Source organism: Phasianus colchicus, chromosome 3 (assembly GCF_987193195.1).
Source record: "Phasianus colchicus chromosome 3, bPhaCol1.hap1.1, whole genome shotgun sequence".
NCBI lineage: Eukaryota > Metazoa > Chordata > Aves > Galliformes > Phasianidae > Phasianus > Phasianus colchicus.
The window spans coordinates 83,684,692-83,699,264 of record NC_143438.1 but is presented as its reverse complement, the minus strand read 5'-3'; the positions used below and the strand labels follow the sequence as shown (position 1 = coordinate 83,699,264).

Sequence of the window (14,573 nt, the reverse complement as noted above, 5' to 3'; positions counted from 1 at the left end):
GTGTTTGATGTTGTACTCGACTTTCTTCTCCTGCGCTGCGGGTCTCCCGAGGCGGCTCCGCCCAGCACAGCGCCCGAGTTCAGAGAGCGCTCAGCACCGACCGCTCTGCTATCTGCTATCTGCTGTCTGCTATCTGCTATCTGCCCCTCACAGGGCTGCCCGTCCGCGGCAAGGCGGCTTCTCCTCAGAGCCCAACGGCCCCCCTCGGCGTACCCACCCCGGCCTGGAGGGGCAGCCGAGCGCCCGCCGGCCCTGAGGGGGCGACGGAGGCCGCGCCGCTGCCCGGAACTGCCCTGCGCGTGCGCGAGGCCGCCCCGCGGGCGCCCGCCCTCCGAGCCGCGCTCCGGCGGCCGCCGCGGGTTCGCGGGCGGCCGAGGCGTCGCGGAGCGCTGGGCGGGGCGAGGCGGGGCGGGGAGCGGCGCCGCCGCCGCTGGCGGGAGCGGCCGCGGGGCGGTGACTGGGGCTGCTTCCCCGGCCCCGAGCGGCGCGTCCGTCCCGCAGCCCCTGAGTCCGCGGCGGGCGTTTGCGGCGGCCCGAGCGCCGCGCCTTCCCCTGCCCCATGTCGGCGTGGCTCGGCCGGGCGGCGCTGCTGCTGGGGCGGCCGGGGGGCCCCGCCGCGCCCTCCTCGTCCTCCTCCCGCCTGGGCTCGCTGCGGGGCCCGCCGCGCTGCTGCTGCCGCCGCCGCCGCCTGGGCTCGCTGCGGGGCGGCGCCGACGGGCTGCTGCCGGCGCGGGGAGCGCCGCCCGGGCGGGCGCTGGGCACGCACCCCAAGAAGGAGCCGATGGAGGCGCTGAACACGGCGCAGGGGGCCCGCGACTTCATCTACAGCCTGCACTCCACCGAGCGGAGCTGCCTGCTGCGGGAGCTGCACCGCTTCGAGTCCATCGCCATCGCCCAAGGTGAGCGGAGCCCGGCTCGGAGCGGCGCCGGGGCCGCGCCGAGGGCGGGCGGGGAGCGGCCTCGCCCCGGCGGGTGGGAGAGCCGGGCCGCGGGCACTGCCGCCTCCGCAACTTCACGGGGCGCTCCGTGAGCTCGGCTGCTCACCGGGAGTTTCCGAAAGCTGCGGGTGGCCATTTTTCAGAACGGGAGAAGCGACGCGCGTCTGCTCGGAAATCCTCCCGCTGCTCGTGCGGCGCTCAGCCGGTTTCGGAGCGCTGAGGAGGATCTGTGCTGCTACTCCAGAAGCTCATTCATGAACAGCGCTGCTCTGCCTGGGAGCGGCTCCCTGTCACGCAGCCGTGTGTGCCGAGGGAGGTCTTCGAGCGCAGTGCTATAGAACGCCAGTTCAGTAATTCGCGCTGATGTGTTATTATTATACGTGTATTTTGATCCAACCCTTCTTTCCAACTTGACGCTTTCCCTTTAACAGATCAAAAACTTGAGCAAGCCAAATCACGTTAATTACAGCCTCAGGACTTGTGGGTGGGATGCTCAGCTGTAATGCAGGGTGCCTTACGGCTGAGGTGACAGCAGGCACCCCAGAGCCCCGTGCTCCGATCTAGGCCTCTTTGTGACTTTGGACATAGCGTGCCCTTGGGAAGGGCATTTCGGTGGCTCCTCGCTGCTCTGTGCCTTAAGGAAGCCTCACAGCGGGCAGAAAGCGGCTCAGGGGTCAGCTATAGACTGCTGCCTTCATGAAGAAGCAGAACATTTCAGTGCTGTTTGCATTATGCTTGCATGTAAACACGGGAGCAAGAGCAGGTCAGCAAAGTAGTTCCTTCTAGGAGTTCTGTGGAGTGTAAATTGGCTGTGTTTGTTTTCCAGCTAAGTAGGAAGAGTGCTTTAAGCTGTATGTTGTCCCTAACTTTTGAGTACTAACAACTAACGCTCTAAAGGTCCTTTTCAGTGTTTATAAGGATTCTTCCCAGAGGTTTTTGTGCTGGTTTCTCTCTTGGCACTTAGGGCTCAGGTGAAAGCGGGCTGCTTACAGTGCTTCTGTATCACTGGAGGATCACACTGTGGATATTGCATGTGTTTCAGTGTGGTGTCTCAAGGTGTATACAGAGATAATTCAGCATGTGCCCCTATTAAATACCTTGTTGCTTAGTTGCTGTTAGGTGCAGTGTGAAAATCTGTTTCTGTACAATATTGTGGGGGGTCTGATCACTTAGGATTTGGAAAACTGCTAGAAAAGCATTAGTTTAAAAACGTAACTAGGTATAACCTTATTAGTAAACTGCAGACTTATTTCGTAGTGAGAACTGCAGTTCACTTGTACCAGTAGTGGTGATGTTTATCACTGGAGAGAATTATTTAACAAAAGCTCAGTTCTGTGCTTTGTGGTCCCACAGGTTGCTCCAGGTATAGTAATGCCATTGGACTGCAGTCCACAGAGTCAGGTTTTTTGATCTGCTCAGCTGGTAACTTGATTTGTTTGAAAATAGCTTTTTCCTTTACTTTCACTATTTATTCATTTCTTATTTCTTTAACCTGACTACATCATGATATCAGCTGTCACCCTTTCTGTCTGGGAAGTGATTTTTTTCTAAATGTGGTCAACAACAACAAAAAATCATGAACAAGAGCTTTTAGAAAATCTTTTGAATAAAAATTAAGGAAAGGAAAGTCTTAAAACCACAGTGTGTATCTCCTGTATGTTCCCTGATACTCTAGAGAACTAAAATCACTTTAAAGGGAGAGGAGAGGAAACAGCACCGGAATCATTCAGTGCAGATAAAACAGGGGCTCTGCATTCTTCAGAGGTACACACAGAGCATGGGGTTCCCTTCTGGGTGCATGTATTGGAGCTAAGGAGGGAAGGGAACTAATGTCAGAGGGTTGGTATTGACAGAATTCAGACTTGATACGAGGAAGGGCGTCAGTTTGCCAATTATCAGATGTGCGTCGATGCTCACTGCACCAGGCGGTGATGGAAGCAGACAAAATGAATTCTGTGCTGCACTGGGAAGAAAACAATACGATTCCTGGGCTGGATGATGACGTTCTGTACTTAATACGCTTAACTATGATAACACTTTGAATGCTTGATGTTAGTATGACGACCACAGGAATGTTTTAACTGCGTATGCAGGTTGCGGTTGAGAGTAGCACATGGGGGGGGTTGTGCCCCCACTTTCCAAATACTTTTTCCAGCTCCAATCAACTGTAATCACTTCTGATTTTTACAATCAACTAGTTCAGTGTAAATAAGGTGATTTGATCGATCTGTTTCTGCTCACTCTTCTCATCCTGAGGCAGCATGTAGGAGACTTAAGTAGTGGTTGTTTTAGAACAGCTTGCTAGTTATACTCTTGTGTTGATTTCCAATAAGGTGTGGTCCAAATGCAGCCTTCACGTTTACATTCCTACCTAAGGAAGTTCCTCTGTCCTGTTTCAGTCTGGAAAATCTGTCTTTCCTCAATCATGAAATGCACGTGCAGTTTTGTTGCTCTGTGCACTTGAGCTTGTTATGTGCCTGTGATCTTTTTTACATCTATATGGAAAGTGAGGTCTTAGTCCGTACCCTTCTTAATGTGGTCTTTATTGGGTTAAGTTTTGACCTTCTTCCTTCACTACCTCTTCTGTGCCCTAACAGACCCCATAGCAGCTCGGGCAAGCTGTCAGCAATATGGGGAGATCCGGGCACATCAAGAACCCAGTGGGGCCTGTTCCTCAGCCCATTCGCAGGCCTACCACCAGAAGGAAGCAGTTCCACCATCTAATTGCCCTAGCACGAAATATGACAGGACACACTATCTGTGGCCTCCGCTAATGGCAGAGGCTGCGGGGAAACCCGGCCGCTGTCCTCACTGCTGCGCTGAAGGATGGTCCTCAGGTAGGTGAGCTGTAACCTTTAAGTTAGCTGAGTCTCGAATGCTTTGATACTTAATGCATTTGTTTGCCCTGTAGTCATGTAACTGTAGGTGGGGAGAGGTTTGTGGCAGTGTAGCTTAGAACAGTTCCTGCCACCACACTGTCTCTGTCTTACCTGGAAACTTCCATCTGGATGCTTATTGCTTCCAGGTGCTGAGCACGGGTTGTGGGTTTAAAGTGTAGCTGACAGAGAGCAGCTGAAGCTTGTTGTCATTAACAAGTGCAGAAATGATTCTGTTTGTAGTAATGCTTCGGTCAGAGGATCGAATTGATCTGTGAGCTTGCATTGAAGGATGGCTGTGAAGCTGTACTCACTTGGAAGCCTGATTAAAATAACAGGAGGCTTTTGCATAGGAGTAGCTGGGGGAAGGATATGAAACTGAATCTAGATAGAATTGTTTTTAAAAGGGATTCTGAGAAGCGTTTTAATTGAGACTATAATCTCTACCTTGCTAACTGCCTGAAAATGTAGTCAAAACATCACCAATTTCTTCTTTCTGCAGAAAAGTGCAAGACCTTTCTGCCCGGGTTTAGTTTTCCGTTATCATTGAAGTCTTTTTTCTTTAAGTAGAAAGATGAATAGGGTCTCATATTTTCCCAGGAAGGGTTTTTGAAGTGTTTATTTTAAATTACAACTTGTGCTTGTAAGCATGTCAGCTGGAGCAGATGGAGATGATGCATGTGGATTTGAATCTAAATATTTTGTGTTTTTCATAGTTACAGAAACACTAAAGTAGCAAATTGCCCAATTTCTCCTAACTGTAATAGTGCTGCTTCCCTGTCTGTGGAGGTGGTGCTCCGTGGTTGAGGCTTTGATTTGTTGGTGACACAGTGAAGCACTCCTTGCTTCTTTTTTATATGGGGGAGATGAAAATATAGAGATGGTATTGGCAATGTCAGGAGAGGCTTAATGGTTCTGACCTTCTGTATCAGTTTTCTGTTACAGATGGAGGGGGGTTAGAAGGAAGGAATAGGGTTTATGCTCAGGTTTTCTGTCTTTAGTGTCAATTGTATATTAGAAAATGATTCATGAAAGCACCTTAAAGCAGTGCAGCAAAACTGGTAACCAGGAGGAAGGAGATTTCTGTAGCTTAGGTAAGAAATAACCATACAGTAGACGTGCTGAGGGTGCTATTCTCATCTGTGCTGGTTTAAAATGTTCTCAATCCAAAATGTAACACTTTTCTATTAATAATACTAACACTGGCTACATAGGTACTCTCAGAAATCTCACATTGTGATAAGTGAATGTGTTATTTCTTCATTCTTGCTGCAGGGATGGGAAAAATTCTGTAAGAACTATGTGCAATTCCTTCAGAGCACCGAGCTACATTTCATTATGTGAAATGTTAACTTGGAAAAGGGCCTTCTGAAATGTAATGGCTTGGGTTTTTTTGCTTGCTGATGCTGCCTTAACTGGAAAACATGCAAAAACTTGGTAGTGGTGTATGTATTCTTGTCAGGTGGATTTTGCTGGCTTAATTGACAGGTTTGGAGAATGCAGTCTCTAGCTAGATTCTTTATGAAGGCACTGGCATGTCACATCATAAATAGTTAGCAAATACTCTGACCAAACTGGCACGTTCTGATTGAAAAATGTTCATAATTCCAAGGTAGTGTGTCATGGCTTTGTGAAAAATGTAGCACTGTGAGTGAAGGGCAGTGCTCTGTGTGCAATTGGTCTGACAGCTGTGGCAAGATCTTTATGAGGGTATTGCAGACTTACAATTAGTGTCGGGCAAAATCTCACTTTGGTATCAGAAGAAGCACCTCTGCTTTATAATCTATTATTAGAGCCCAGATGCCACTACTTCCACAACTCATGCAGGGATGTGAATTTGGAAGGCTGTAAATATCATCAGACAAATATTTAACCAAAGTTCTTTAGGTGCGTCAAATGTGATCTATTATGAAAATAATTCCTTTTTTTGTGTGTGATCAGACACACCATGCTATTAAAAATAAACCAGTTATCTGCCTTTGATTTCGGGAACCATCCAGATTTAAGTGCCTCATTTTGGTACAGCTTAACCTATGTTAATACAACAAAGCATGATTTGAGCTTTTTGGCTTTACTTCTCTTGTCTGAAGAGTGATTTCTTTTTTTGTTTTTCCAATGGACAGTGAAGTTTCTTGGGAGGACTGACGGATGTGTGGAGGGAACCAGCCTTGCTAATGCACACTGACTAGCAGGCACAGTGGCACCTGAGGGGGGGCAGTTCTCTCCTCTGCAGCCTCATGGATGTGGGTGAGCTGAGCTGCATGTGGAGATAGATATCTACCTGCAGTGACCTAGGTCAAGAAATGGGTTTTTAGCTTTGGTGTTTGATTGCAATTTTAAGAAAAGGTCCTCTGGCAGACCTGCTGCTAAGCGTGTAATTTGAAGTGCTCCAGCAAGCTGATAAAATGAGCAACTCTTACAGCTTGCCTGTGCACAGTGCCCTTATGCTCGTGGTCCATCACAGCTACACCACGGCAATCGCTGGTCTCACTGCTGAGTCTAAAATACTTCATGATGAAAGAAATAACGTGGTTTGGATGGAAACAGATATTACTTTTTGCTTCTGAAATTCTTTTCTTTTCCCCTCTCAAACCATTGAGCCTTTTGATGAAGGCAGAGTACGGGAGGAGTGCTGAACCAACTGCTTATTGTTTTCTTTGATGTCTGCAGATGGAATTGTTCTGTTTTCATACGTTGGTCATCTGTGTAACGCTAAATATTTTGTTACCTGTCAAAAACCATTATAAAAAAAATCTCATCAGCCCAGATGTCAATTATTGTTAATATTAAATCTGTTTGCTTGAAACTGATGCCGTTTTTCTAGCAGAAAAGAGAGCAGTTCTGGGTTGGATCGTTTCTGTGGTTGCTCTGATACTATTTTTCTTGAGACTTGCTGAGGAGAAGGGAGAAATAATAAGCTGCAGTCAGCCCCTTAGCTGTCATATGCTGCTGTATCTACAGTGTTCAGTGTATAAATCCGTGGTGGCTTTCCCAGCCTGAGTGTGAAAAGGCAGAGCTCTGCCTGGGAGCTGGGATGGAGCTCAGCCTGGGGGGGCTGTGCTGGGCTCTGCAGGGAGCTCACTGGGCACGTGCCTGGGGAAGAGAAGCTGGAGTTGAGGAAATGACAGGGAGTTCCAGTTCCTTTTATCCCCAGATTGGATTCTTATGAAATGTAGCTAAATTTTCTTCAGATCCTTTTTATGTCCTCTCTCAAGAATATGGTTGTCCAGTACCAGAAAAGGCAAAGTGCTTGGGAAGATTTGTGCTGTGCTGGTTACCTCAGTTGAGGGATTTCATACAGCTGAAATCTAATCAGAAGGTGTGCTGCATTTCCCAAGAAACTTTTCAAGAGTGAAATCACAGTTATAAAAAAAACCCAACTCAAACACACCCCAGAGCAGCAAATGCATGAATGAAATCTCATCTCTAAGATGTACTCCAGGGCATCAGAAAATTTCTTATTTCCGTTCTTCATTTCAGCATTGTTGCGTGGCATTTGTCAATCTGACATTTCCTGAAGCTTTATTACATTTGAATGCTTATGATTTATTGGACTTCCTTTTTTAGTAGCAGAAGAACTATAATTTAAGTAGCTTAGGAGAGTTTAAATTTTTTATGATGTTGTCATCTCAGTGACCATATAGTATCTTATAGAAGTTGTCAGCCGTGTAGCAAATGTTTCATGAAACTTTAACTTAGAATAAATTTAACAATTTTCTTCTCCTCTATTAAAGCTCAGTGTTTGAGTGCAGAAGCACAGCCACGTGTTCTTGCAGAGGAAAGCCAGCAAGTGCAACGTGTGTAAGACCTAGAGAAACTCGCTCTCCTTGTTTATTCAGGTTCCCTCCTGCTGGCAGACACACTGGGATTGATTGGAAGATTTTAAGTAGTGACTTACTGCCATCTTGCTTTTGAAAACTTTTAGCATCCAGATACCCTAAACCACTGGTACCACTTGAGAAGCGAGCAAAGGAAGTATTGTCACCAGAGATGAGCAGTACTTCTGGTACAGTAAAAAGCTACAAACTACAAGTGTGTTGCTAAGACATGGCATTGCATACGGCCAGCAAGCTGCTTGTTTGACAGGCTTTCTGCTTGCTTGTTTTGATGCAGCTGGCATGTATTGCTATAAGACATAAGTGCTCGGTTTTTGCTTATTTATATTAATATAAATTTGGGACTTCAGTCTTTAAGATATGATTATAATGACTTTGGTCTCAGAGTTATGTGGTTCCCATAGTTCTTTTGGGAGTTACTCTTAATGGGGCTGAAGAAATGCGTCATGTCCTGCTCTTGTGGAAAATCTCTTGAGCTCAGGAATTCCTGGGTAATCTGGGCAAGTCTTCTTATTTCTACATTGTAACAGACTGGAGATCTCAGATTTGGACAGCTCTATTCACTTGGGGAAGCTCAAGTGTTACAAAGCTTACACCTTTTGAAAGTGCCATGCATTGACTTCTGGTCCAAATATAATGCAGAAATAATGCCATTGTTAGAGAATATAATTATTCAATTAACCACCTTTTTCCATTTGCTGTAATTAATGCTTTAGGAAGGTGAAATCTGAGAAGACTGCCCAAATGAAAACTTTATTTTCCAGATCTTGCATGTGTTTAGGCATGTAACATGTGCAAAAATTTTAATGCACAAGTATTGATTTATTTAGATGGTCAAAAAAAACCACTCAAGCCTTGAGCCTATGTTGTTTTTTGACTGCATATGTCTTGTGTAAACCAGTACATTTCGTGGCTACTGGGAGACAGACTTTCCTAGCAGCTATCCTGTCTGGTGTGAGGGCTGTTTTAACTTAGCTTTCTTTCGGAAAGATCACTAAAAATGCAACTTTTACTTGCTAAATAGCTTGAACCCTTCACTGATGGGTTATCTTTCTGTGTATATCCTGTGAACACAGGGGTACTGATTTGGTGTATAGTCTATATTAGAAGAACATGACATCCATTTCTTAAAGGAATTATTTAAAGCTTAGCCATGCAACTGAAAGCTCTTATTTTATAAAAAGATGAAGTAAATGGAAAAACTGAGATAAGTGTATCATGCAAACAGTAATTAAGGAAGCTGTTGTGGATCTCCTTGATACAGTTTATTTTTTGCTGCTAAAGAAACAGTTCAAACTGGGAGAAATATGTGTGAGTTGTCTTGTGTCACCCTGTTCCTTTCCTTTCTTCCTCCTTAAATGTCATGGCGCTGTTTCAGAAACTGGAAAGCAAATGTTTTTATTGTCATTTTACTGCTGTGTAGGATAACCTCCTTTAACATTAGCTTGCCTTTTGGAATTCTGGGGGTGTGACTAACCTGTGCCTCAAGCAGGCTTTTGCTTCCTCAAACACAGTGAGTTTTTTAAGGCGATGCTAACAAGATACATTCTTAATCCGGTAGAGCCCATATCTGATTCAAAACTGTGGGATGTGAAATCACTGACATATTTTTTTTTGGGGGGGGGGGGTGGGGGGATCATTTACTTTGCATTCTTAAATATTTGTATGTTAATTATTAATAATTCACCCCTGCAGCCATAATACATCCTGATACACAGTCTGTCTTATACATACTACGCCTTGTTTGGTGGTTGGTTGTTTTTTCATTTGATCGTTACAAATGATCTTGTAGGTCTTTTCCAACCTTGGTGTTTCTGTGGTTCTGTGACTGTGCTTTAGCTTTTGGCAGATCCCAGCATGCCACTTCTTCAACCTGCAGGTTCTCTTTTAAAAAGGGCAAGTGGAAACATTGAAAGACCACAATGTTACCTGTTTGGAGATGGGGCAACCTTCCACCTTTAAACAGTCAATAGGAGAGCAGGTGGCTTTTGTTTTCTCTCACTGCTTGTACCCAGGGACAAAAGCTTTGCTCAACCTACTTGCTAAACACTTGGTAGCTTTTAAGGGTGTTGGTGCCCATACTGTAATTTGCTGTGCAGTTGTGCTTTGCTTTTAAGAAGATTTTTCTGTGTCTGTGCCAGGTATGAGGCACTTCCAGAGTTAAGTTCTGCCTCTCCATGTGACTGCAGTCACAGTTGAAGGCTCCTGCTTGACCTGGGGAAAGGACACAATCTTAGGAAATCTTTTTCATTTCTAAAACATAAAAAAAATTTGAGAGGCTTCAACAGGGAGACCAGCTGAGAGGAAGAAGCACTGTGGGTGTCAGCAGGGGCCCAGCTATTGATCCCTGGAGCTCAATTCTCAGAGACAGTCCAGGACCAGGCTTCTGGACACCAGCGAGACTTCCTGGACCTTCTGAGGGGCCTTGGGGCTTGGCTGGGAGGGGATGCAGGAAACAGTGAGTGATTCTCATCTGTGCCACAGAGATCTGTCTGCTTCTTGGTGTGTTGTGAATGCAGAGTTCTATTATTGCACAGCTCTATATTTTCTTCACGTCCAAATGCTTACTGGGAACCAACAGATAATGTTCCATTTCACCCTGCTGTGGTTTTACTTGTAAATAGCATTGATTTCAAGTTACTTTTACTGTGAAAATACCTTTAAATCATTTGTTCTCTGTAGCTTTTGGCTGTATGCAGTGATCCATCCCTTCCTTAATGCTGGCCAGTATAACTTTGTGTTCAGAGTGCAAGTCATCAGTCTCCATTAGTATACTATGCCATTTTTCATGGCAAACAGAGTAGGTAGAAATTGTTTTACTGCCTTAGTTGAGTTTCACGGAAGACTGGAGAGAAATGTGTGTAAAACTAACTGATGGTTTTACCAGCTGCTTCTTTACATACAGTTAGCTTCAAATTTCACATTGCAAATTATTACTTCATTAAGTCCTGACAGAGGGCTGATTTTTTTTTTTATAGAGCTCAAGTAGAGATATGGTGTCACAAACGTGAAACAAACTTCTGTTCAAGAATAAAAGATTAAACCTAATATCTTTTTTTTTTTTTTTTTTTTACAAATGGTCCCATTGTGGCTGAATTCCATGCTGGCAACAGTCATTTTCTATAGGTCTGGCTGTGTTGGTGGATGAGACAAGTACTAGGTGAAGGGCAAGTCCTCTGATCAAGAAAAGATTTAGGAACATAAGGGGAAAAATAACCAAATCATCCCTTGCAGCAGCAATGTGAATGGACCTCAGCATCCATCTTATTTTCTCCTGGGAAGTGCCATGAGGACTTCTTGCCTCAGGATGGAGTTCTTCTCGTCCTTCCAGCAGCTCTGTGTCACAGACAGCACATTAAGGAGACTTGCCCTGGTGAGAAAACAGTTGGTTTTTAATCTTGTCAAGAACGTGTAATGTCATTGGAGAAGCACTGTTGACTTTATATTCCCCTTACCTCTTGTATATAGGTAGGGAGCTGTCTCTCTTCCCCTTCTTCTGCTGTCTCTTCAGGGTTGCTCCTCCTAGGATTGCCGGCTGCTGAAACCCTTCCCCTTCCTCCCTGCTGAGGAGAAGGCTGTGTAACACTGCTGAATTTGGAACAGCACACAAGAACAAGGAGAGGGAACGGTGCCAAAGGCATTCATGCCTCATCGTATAGCATGAAACAGATAGGAGGAGCACAAATGTGATCCAGCTCTCCAGCAGGCACTGGCATTACTGGTAGGTCAGTGATACAGGCAATTCACTATTGCCATAGAAGAGGCTACTTTCCACTGCCAGGAGGAAAGCTGGTAAATAGATTGCTTATTTCCTCACACGTGGAAAATAGGCTTGTTCTGCATGCTGAAATCCTTGAGGATTCAGCTGTGGATTTATATTATAATTATTAATTATCAAGCAGATTGGCAGGTGGAGGATGTAACTTCAGCTCTTACAAGAGTTTACTGCTTTATTGCAGTTGAAATTATTATAAAAGAAAGGTTAAAAAAAAAGTGGGTAAAGTTGAAATATATAGCAAAATCAAATTGTCATCAGCTAGTTTCAAGGGAAAGTGAAACAAAGCATTGGGATTAAATAAATGGATTGGATTAGTGGTACGTCATGAAGCACAAATCCCAGAGCAACTTTAGAGGGGGAATGTGTGTGCAGCTCTGCCTCTCAGTGGTGTCACTTGGGCTGAGTTAGCTCTGCTGCTGGGAGCCGCATAGGTGCACTTGGAATTGGGCTGGTTAATCCTCTGGGGCAAAGGCTGGTGGTTATTGAAGTCTGCAGAAACACTGCCCAAGAGAAACATTTCCCTCTTACTTTCTTCCTATAGGCAGTTGCTTGAAATAGTTAAGTCAGTGAGTGCTGTTCTTATAGACTTCTGAGCTTTGCTCTTCCTTTGTTGTTCTGTTTTCTTATTTATGACTTCCTTTATATAACCAACAATCTTAGTAATGTCAGATCACTCTCATGAATAGAGTAAAACATTTTTTTGGTAGGACTTAAAAATCACATACAGAAGAAATTACAGAATCAGGGGGCTGCATAACAACCCAGCAGATACTCTGTACCCTTATCCAATAAAAGCCAAGAGAAAATGTTCTGGGATTCTATGTAAACTGTATTTTGTCTTTTTTCACATGGAACGACACTCAGTGCTGCAGGTACACAGGAAGGAGGCACCCATGTGCTGAATGCACAGGGCTGCCTTTAGCAGTAGGTTAAGATTAGGTTAATTGCTACTGTGTTTTGTATGTATTGAATGCTTAATATGGAGAGGTAGCAGTTACCTGAGAGTAATTTATGACTGGAACTTATGTTGTCAGCAGTTTCTTTCAGTGCTTTTTTTGCTGATAAGTATCAAAGGTTTCTTAAGGGCTTCTGGGGAGCTCATAATTCTGCTTCTACTGCCACAATGCAGTGAGAAATCAGCAGCAGCGTGTTTACTTGCTGTGATTCTGTAACCGAATAAATGCTGTTCTGTTTTTCTGTCTGCTCTCCCCCTCTTGTTCTGGGTAGCTGCTTTAGTTCTGAGATAGATGAAAAGCAAGAAACTCTGTATGCATTTAAAGTTATTTCAGAGAAAATCTTACTTCTACAGTCTTCCATACTGCTGAAGTTGTTCTTTGGCAGGGAATGAGGTTTACCAACAGGCTGATGCTTGGTGATATGTGATAACAATGGTTTCTTCAATTTTCTGTAAATATAATGATGGCATTATCTTAAAAGAGGAAAAAATCATCCCACCAGACTCACAGCTCATGTCCTACCCTGCTGTCCACCTGTGCCTGCATATGGTGAGGGCTGTTGGTTGGGTGTTGCTGTCTGCAGGAGTACAGGTGCTGATGCTGTGGGTACCAGGCACTGTGGAAGTGCTGCTGTTGCCAGCCTTGAATTTGTTCCAATGGTGAACTTTGCTGTGTCTCTCTGAATATCAACTAAGGGGCTTTTTCTGATTTCAAGACCTCTGCGTACTGCAAAAGGCAAAAGCCAGCACTCTTTGCCTGAGAATAACAGTAACAACAGCAGATGCCTTGAAAAAAAAGTGAGTGATAACATGGACTGATCTGCTGCTGCTGGTATGGGGCACGAGCTCCCTGTCACTGGGATGCTGCGGTGGTGCTGGGGCAGAGGAGAGCTGCCCTGATCCCTTGGTGCACTGCAGGCTGCTGGTAATTGCTTGCCTGGGAGGGGTAGAAAGGAGTGAACTCCTCTCTCAACTTCTCAGATCTTGTTTTAAGACCAGGGACATGAGGAGCATCATTAAATAAAGGATCTCTCATAGTTGTGCCTGTACCTTCATGGGAATTTCATGAGCACTCGCTGCTCGGGAGTCACATCAGTGATGCCTCATGCTCCTCTATTACAAGGTGATGAAAGCCCTGCACTAGATTGAATCTTTTTGGCTGCATGTAGGGCTGTGATAACTGCTGTTAACAGATCTTTTGTGGTATCCCACAGAACAGTTTTGCTTATCCTCTTACGTGAAACTGCTACAAAGGATATCTTAAAACTGAATCTAACACATTGATAACGATATTGTGATCTTTTTCGTGGTTCTGTGCTGTTGTTGAGCTGCTTCTCTGCTCAGCTGAGAAATGTGAAGTAATGGATGCTTAACCTGAAACCAGAGAGGCGCAACAGAAAACCAAAGCTGGCAGAGATGCCAAAACATCACCTCATGGTTAGGAGGATAGATTTGGATTAGTTTAATTCCACTCTAATGATAAAGTATTTATCCAGTCTTTTTCCGCTGTTACTAGTGGAAGTGTTAATAATGCCAGGGGAAGAATTTGCTGTACCACTGAGAAATGTCCCTCCATTAGCCCCAGGGAACTCATTGAAGTCCCTGAGCTTTGAGACAGGTTGAGAGAGAAAAACACAACCTCTGTTTGGGATGATGGGTATTACGTTTCTGCAAAAGAATTTGTCTTTTTGTGGCAGAGAATTGTGTCTCTGTCTCACTGCAGTTGAGAATTGCTACAAAAGCTTGTTTCTTGGCAGCATTCTTGTACCTCCTTGTTTTTACCATTCTTTGTTAAATAATATATAATGTAATTCTGTTGTGCACAGATCATTATACCATGTTATTGTTCATATTTACTTTCCAGCAGTGACACTTCCCACATTTCTGGCACTTCTGTACAAACAATCACAGAATCGCAGAATGGCCAGGGTTGGAAGGGACCCCAAGGATCATCAAGCTTCAACCCCCCCCCCTGCCACATGCAGGGCCACCAACCTCCCCATTCAATACTAGACCAGGCTGCCCAGGGCCCCATCCAACCTGGCCTTGAACACCTCCAGGGACGGGGCATCCACAACCTCTCTAGGCAGCCTGTTCCAGTACCTCACCACTCTCTCTGTAAAGAATTTCCTCCTGACGTCCAACTTAAATTTCCCCTTCCTCAACTTAAAACCATTTCCCTTTGTCCTG

General features: G+C 44.9%; 1 protein-coding gene across 2 annotated transcripts in view; it reads left to right on the top strand.

Moving 5' to 3' along the window:
* The first annotated feature begins 430 nt into the window (after positions 1-430).
* The window catches only part of TMEM65 (transmembrane protein 65), a 31,663-nt gene continuing 17,520 nt past the window's right edge, over positions 431-14,573 (top strand). The window contains exons 1-2 of one of the 2 annotated variants that reach the window (XM_090137967.1): positions 431-899; positions 3,536-3,775. In XM_090137967.1, coding sequence (XP_089994093.1) covers positions 560-899; positions 3,536-3,775 — 580 coding nt within the window. In that variant the 5' untranslated portion in view covers positions 431-559. The remainder of the gene's footprint in view (positions 900-3,535; positions 3,776-14,573) is intronic. The other variant, XM_031591195.2, reaches the window with a different exon arrangement.